Here is a 7,085-nt window from a genome sequence, read left to right as displayed (position 1 = left end):
TATCTCTCACCCATCCCAAATCATAATACATTGCCCTGGATATAAAAAAAAATGTGAGTGTACCAAAGACACAAAGGCACTATAAACCAGAGATAAGTTTTTGTGTCTTTATCTTATAGTCATGGGTGTTAGGCGAAAACCTGTGTTAGAAATGGACATGTTGGCTCATGTTGAGATGTTCTGAATCGTGGTACATTGTAGCGGAAGGGCAGAATTTATGACAACTTTCACTTAAAGATTTTGCCTCTTCTTTATATGGCCCCCGAGGGAAAGTCCTATGAGAGAAAGGCAGAGTATAAGTAAGAAATATTGATTACCAAACCTTATCTAGGCAACAAACTTACGCACTGCTCTATACCTGATCTATTCATCTGTGAATTCGGCTGTATCAGAATAAGCTAGGGTACATCTTCAAGTAAAAGGAATACATTGAAGGTAATTTGGTGTTTTATATTTTCTCAAATAATTTAGGAGAAATTGTTTCATTAATTTTACCAAAAACTTAAGTACTAGATATTGTAAACCCATACAATATTCATGTTTTTTTAAAAAATTTATCTTTATTGTTGAAAGTATTAGATACCCCCCCATTGGCCCCCTCCACCCTACATCCGCCACCCCCCCAGGCCTTCACCACACTATTTTCTGTGTCCATGGGTTATGCATATAAGCATATAAGTTCTTTGATTACTCTCTCCCCACCCACTCCCCCACCCCCGACTTCCCACTGAGATTCATCAGTCTCTTCCATGCTTTTGTCTCTGGATCTATTTTGTTCCTCAGTCTATTTTGTTTATTAGATTCCACATATGAGTGAGATCATGTAAAACTGAATCAGGAAGAATCACAAAACCTGAATAGGCCAATAATAACAGATGAAATCCCAGCAAACAAAAGCCTGGTCCAGGTGGCCTCACAGGGGACCTTTCTAATTCTTTAGGTTGTAGGGTTAGTTTACTAAAAATTTTTCTTGCTTTTTGAGGTAGGCCTGCAGTGCTGTAAACTTCCCTCTCAGGACTGCTTTCGAGGTGTCCCACAGATGTGGGGTTGTTGTGTGTTCATTTTCATTTGTTTCCAGGAAGTTTTTGATTTCTTTCTTGATCTTCCTGGTAACCCATTCATGTTTAATAACATGCCATTTAGCTTTCCGTGAGTTTGAATGTTTTTGAGTGTTTTTACTGTAGTTGTAGTATTGTTTTTACTTGGTTTCAAATCAGCTTGCCATCACCCACCGATCATTTCTCTATTCCCAACTGGGATGTGTTAGTAGATTCTACTGTAAATCGGCTACTTAACAAAGTTATTAATACATTTTTTTAGCTCCACATTTAACTAGCGGCTGAACCCGGCTCGGAGATGGACAGGCATTGCGGTAGCTCTCCAACCAGCGGAGACGGTGAGCTCCCAGCGCGGCCCGCGGAAGGCCGCTGGCGCCACCCTGTGGTCACGTATGCACATTGCGACCTGAGCTCGCCAAGGTGGCCGCGGCGCGTGACCCAGTTGCGCGAAACTAACAGGGGCACCCTTTCCGCAGCCTCCCCCAAGATCCCGTGAGAAAATTTTGTTTCCTCAGAGCGGGTAGTGGCAAGAAATCAGTTCTAGAGTGCGTTGGCAGCATCAGCAGTGCGAGCAGAGGAAAGCAAGGGGTAGTGCTTGTCCGATCCCCGCCCCCCCGTACGGAAAAGAACACCCAACTCGTGAGCCGCCCCCAAATCTCGCCGTACTTGTTTACTCGGGGCCGGCAGGTGTGAGAAGCGGGCTCCCAAGTGGGCCGGGTCAGGAGCGGAAGGAAGCTTCGCAGGGAGCCAAAGGCAATGGCCTCAGCCAGGCCCGGGTGGGAGGGACAACCCGACTGCTCACGGACCCGGCGGCAGCGCCACCCCGCGGCCGCCTGTAGAGGTTGCAGCCTCTGCCGCCGCCTCGCGCAGGGGCTGCTGGAAGGCCTAGAGCACGTGGGGTGAGCGCTCCGCGCCGACGCGGCAGAAGCCCGGCCTGGGCGACTACGGGAAGCGAAAGGGCTCCAGCCGGAGGATCCTGGCCCTCCCGCGGTGCCCCAAGAAAGAGGCCGCGGCAGCAGGTGGAGAGTGCGAGATGGCGGTCCTGTCAAGTATAGACCACGTTCCTGCTGGTTCTTCCACCATCAGAGCAAGGAAGGGACCCCGGGCCGGCAGAAGCAGCAGGCTTGTGTGCAGGGAGCCTCCAGACTCTTCAGGGGCTGCTCTGAAATGCAATGGGGAACCACGGGACTTCACCCTCAGGGCTCCAAGGCCCATTTTATCCCGGATGACAAGGGTTTCTAGGACTGAGAAAAAGGCTGTAGGGAGGAGGGTGGGTGGATGGGTTTGGGGGGAGGGAGGTGAGTAGTTCTTTTCTTCGCCTTCACATTTAGCAGGGACAATACCCAGGGTCTGTTGGACCTACCGAGGCTTCATTTTAGAGGCTCTTGGGTCCACCCTGTAATGCCTAGGGCTTCCAGACCTAAGCACCACACTGCAGTGTAGACAGTTATAGAGAACAGGCAATGGGTTGTGAGGAGAGTGGGTCAATAAACTGATTCCATTGACTCAGCTGAGAAAAATTTGAGAATCATACACAGGGTGGGGCAAAAGTAGATTTACAGTTGTGAATACATGAAGCAGTTTATACTTCTATTATTATTTTCTATAAGAACTGTAAACCTATTTTTGCCCTATCCTGTGTATGTGGTATTCAGCACCATAGACAAAATAGAAGAGAATGTAAATAGAAAGTACAGATAGAAAACAGAAGAAAGGTCTACGGCTGAATCCTGGGACGTGCCAAATCTTGAAGGTTGTGTAGAAGAGTTAGCAGCAAAGAATGTGGACAAGGAATTGCTGATGAGGCAGGAAAAACAGAAGTGTCTCAAGAAAGAGTGATCAACTATGTCAAATTCTCTTAAGGCTTGGATTAGGAGTAGGATTGTCTTAAGTCTAGCTCTTTAGAGGGAGGGGGTATCATAATACTGACTTTTCTAATTCATGAACATGATATAACTCCATTTATTCATATCATTGTTAATATTACACAAGTGTTATATAATTTTCTTTCTACAAGTTTTGTTCTTTTTGTTGATTTCCAGGTTCTTCATTTTTGTGTTACTGTAAATGGTATTGTTAGAAGCTTAAGAAGTGATTATTATCAGCCTCCTAGTTATAATAGTATAAGAACTAAAAGACCCTAAGAGAACTGTGTATTAGGCTTGGCAGGATGTTAAAAAAACAAAACCTCTGGAAGTTGAAAATCTGGGTCTCTGTAAGGTTGTCTTTTAGGTACAGACTTCTTTGTTAATGCACACTAGCAGTAAAATGGGAGCCAATAAAATTGCTGTACTTCCTTTATTCCTCATTTCTTGCTTTGTTTCTAAATATGGGTTCAAAATCCCCAAAGGGTAAAAAGCTCATCTTCATGCCTTCCCCTTTCATCTCCATAATACTAAGCACGTGATACTCCTTAACCCTTAGAGAGGAAGAAAAGAAATTGTGAAGAGGGAGCACATGTTAAAGGAAGGGATTTTCAAACATGTTATGTGAATTAATGGAGGTATAAAATCTCTAAAAAACACTAGAAATAACTGGCTTACACATTCTGGAGAAATACATTTCCCAAATGTGCTCTTTGAGAAGGTAATTTTGAAGAAGCGTTGAAACAGCTATCATCTGGAGTTTGGCTGTGACTTTGAGGCCCACTTCTGGAGAGGCAGAATAAAGCCCTTGAAGAGAAGAAACAGGCATTTACAACAGGTTTGTATATTGTGTCCATAATATCTTTGTCATCATTATCTTGATCAATTTATGTAATATAGATATTGTCTCTCCCCTCAAGGTAAAACTGTCTGGGCCTGGTGCTTTTTGAAAAATTTTTAATCCTCACCCGAGGACATACTTAGAGAGAGAAACATTGATTGGTTGCCTTCCGTAGGCACCCCTTCTGGATCAAACCTGCAACCCAGGTACGTGCCCTGACCAGGTATCAAACCAGCAATCTTTTGGGAGGATGCTCCAACCAACTGAGCTGCTCTGGCTGGGCTTAAGGGTATAGATATTTGCCTGTCTTTTTAGTTTCTCCTATATCTATGTTTTATTCATATAGTCTACTTTTCTTAAGGCAAATTTGGTCATTTGTATCTTAAATATTTTGCCTATATTTGCAAATATATCAAAATATACATACCAATCTCAATGTCTTCTATATCTAATGCTGCTATTATTTGTGTAATGTTTCTCTTTCAGTACTAAATTTGCCAAAGGATAAACCCTTTAATTTTTTAAAGAAACAGATTTTGGGTTAATTGCTTAATTCTGTTTTAGGGGAATGGGAAAGTATGATCTCTTCTATTGCTTTCTGCTTCTTTCCTAATTTATTTTTTCTAGTTTCCTCAGGTTTTGTTGTTCCTTTATCGGCTTTTAAGTTAAAAGCTTAATTCATTATTTTTAATCTATTTTCTCATTTTAAAGCTCTGATTTTCCTGATCTCTTCATGCAGGTTTATAATACATAGTGCTCCATTTCTAAAAAGTAATTTTATTTTAATGTCCTCTTTAACCTATATGCTTTTCCCTAATAGTATAGATCATGGAGAGCATTTTCAGTTATTTCATTGCATTATGATTAGTAAATGCCTTGCATGGTTTCAGCTTTTTCAACATTTGTTGAACTTCCCATTTGTCATTTCACACATGGTCAGGTTCTACCAGTATTCCATGTGAATTTCAAAATAGTGTACTTTTTCTATTTTAAATATAGTTATTAATCTTGTCAACCATACTCTTCAAATCCTCTATATCAAGTTTTAGTCGACTTGAGCTGACACTCCCTGGTGTATATATGTTAACATAAGTACCACTGACTGTTGATTTTTAAAAATCTTTGTATGCACATTCATGTGAGTATATGCATATGTGCGTCTAAGTTAAGTGCCAACAATTTATGATCACTCCTTACAGGACTGCTGCTTTGGGGAACTTGGAATATCCCTCTTTTAGTGCTTTTTATGCCTATACATGTTATATATAGTTATTTAAACCTATGCTTTCCTAAACAACTCCTAGAGTAATAATATCTGTATCTTCTTCCTGAATATAACATAAATCTTAGCTTGCTTTATTTCTCTTCATTCTTGTACCCCCCCATGTCAGTGTCACCTGGAATTTGAATTCCAAGTTTAAAAAAACAAAGAACGGGGGGGGGGGGAATTTACACCTAAAGATGTTTGCATTTGAAGTAGTTCTGAATCTACTATTTCTAAATGTCCCATGGAGTGGGGGTCAAAATGTCTGGTTGAATTACTGGGCAGGAAAGCAGGTGCTAGGTCTAAACTTATGTGTAGACCAACAATCTAGAGCATGTGGCTTTATTGGGTAAAATTGGCTAAAGACGATTAGAAGCTAACAAGTAGAAAAAACAGTGGAAAAATAAGCTTTCTACCTGTACACGCTGGGGAAAAACTAGGGTTTAGCGTACTTACTTAAAAACACATCCAGGGGTACAAGGAACCCTCACCACCCAAGAAACTTATGGAATAATATCTATCCCGCGGCTTCTGTGCTTAAGCTTCCATTGAGGACCTCTTAAGGAGCTTTGGGAACTAATTTCTTGAGAGCTAATCACTTCTTACAGAGTCGCGCGACTAAACAATACCACTTTCCGAATTTTAACAAGGAGGGGAATATAACCCTTTTTACGGCCCGAACGGGTTCGTGACCACGGGCCCACCCACCTAACCAAAAGCTTACCTATCTCCCAACAAGTGTTTACAGCCGCTTCTCCGGTAACTGAAGTGGCTCTGAAAAGAGCCTTTGGGGTAAAGTAGCTGTTCTACAGCACTTCTTGCGCGCTTATTTAGAGCTGGTGTACTTGGTGACGGCCTTGGTGCCCTCGGACACGGCGTGCTTGGCCAGCTCGCCGGGCAGCAGCAGGCGCACGGCCGTCTGGATCTCCCGGGACGTGATGGTCGAGCGCTTGTTGTAATGCGCCAGGCGGGAGGCCTCGCCAGCGATGCGCTCGAAGATGTCGTTGACGAAGGAGTTCATGATGCCCATGGCCTTGGACGAGATCCCGGTGTCCGGATGAACTTGTTTCAGCACCTTGTACACGTAAACGGAGTAACTCTCCTTTCGGCTGCGCTTGCGCTTCTTCCCATCCTTCTTCTGTACTTTGGTAACCGCTTTCTTGGAGCCCTTCTTGGGAGCGGGAGCAGACTTCGCAGGATCTGGCATCTTCGCAAAGAGAACGACCACCCAAGAGGAGAACCAACTGCGACTACTGCCGACTTGGTTGAGCGCTATTTATAGAGCCTATATGCAAATGAAGTCTCAGGCAGTACTGCGTTGTCATTGGTTGACTTCCAATAGTGGCGTCATAGAGGTGGAGCCCAAGTAAATAAGGTACTGCTCGCGCTCTCTCAGTGGCTATTAGAACAAAAGTCTTGTCAGCCAATCAAAATGTGCCATTTCACACTGACCAGTAAATTATCTCAAGTGACAGTATCTAGTTTGGGATCTTTTTTGCTGTTGCCTTTCTCATTCAATATACACTTAAGTATGGAAGAGATTTGCAGCGCCAGCTAAAGACAAATGAACTTCCTTATTTTTGCATTGTTTTGCTCTCTACTTTCTGGAAGTTCGTTTTGATTTTTGGAAAAATAGCTTACATTTTTAAAAAACCTCCGTTTTTTTCCCACCTGAAATTCCCATTCCGTTGTACGACACCTGTATTATGCAGTGAAGATGAATACTATATTAAAAATTGGGTTTATGTAGTTCTTAAGCACAAACCAGGAAACAAACGGTTTCCTAATTTTTAAAAGAAATGTCTCTACTCCCACCCCTGTCCTCGGGACTCAGCACAGTGTCTTACCCCAATCCTTTGTTAAAAATCCTGGCGACTACTTGGGGATCGAGGACTTTACCTGTAAACACCCGGTATGGTCCCGGTAACCAGAACGAATTGGAAGTCCAGAATACCATTCGAAGCTACTAATGATCTTCGAAAGGTATCAATCTGTACTCAGATTTGTGCTAACGTTTTGTACTAGCACTTTTGAAGTTATGAACGGCTGCTAACAGT

General features: G+C 42.8%; 1 protein-coding gene across 1 annotated transcript; it reads right to left on the bottom strand.

Annotated features, from left to right (window-relative positions):
• Nucleotides 1-2,699: 2,699 nt before the first annotated feature.
• LOC107545393 (histone H2B type 2-F) lies at nucleotides 2,700-6,254 on the bottom strand. The gene is made up of 2 exons (XM_016223480.2): nucleotides 5,753-6,254; nucleotides 2,700-3,730 (listed from the first exon to the last, which is right to left on the bottom strand). Exon 1 carries the CDS (start codon nucleotides 6,233-6,235, stop codon nucleotides 5,855-5,857), a length of 381 nt encoding a protein of 126 aa, XP_016078966.1. The 5' UTR covers nucleotides 6,236-6,254; the 3' UTR covers nucleotides 2,700-3,730; nucleotides 5,753-5,854.
• Nucleotides 6,255-7,085: the final 831 nt, after the last annotated feature.

This window comes from Miniopterus natalensis, chromosome 19 (genome assembly GCF_054644295.1).
Source record: "Miniopterus natalensis isolate mMinNat1 chromosome 19, mMinNat1.hap1, whole genome shotgun sequence".
Lineage (NCBI taxonomy): Eukaryota > Metazoa > Chordata > Mammalia > Chiroptera > Miniopteridae > Miniopterus > Miniopterus natalensis.
The sequence above is the reverse complement of the archived record's forward strand: the minus strand, read 5'-3'. Positions and strand labels throughout refer to the sequence as shown.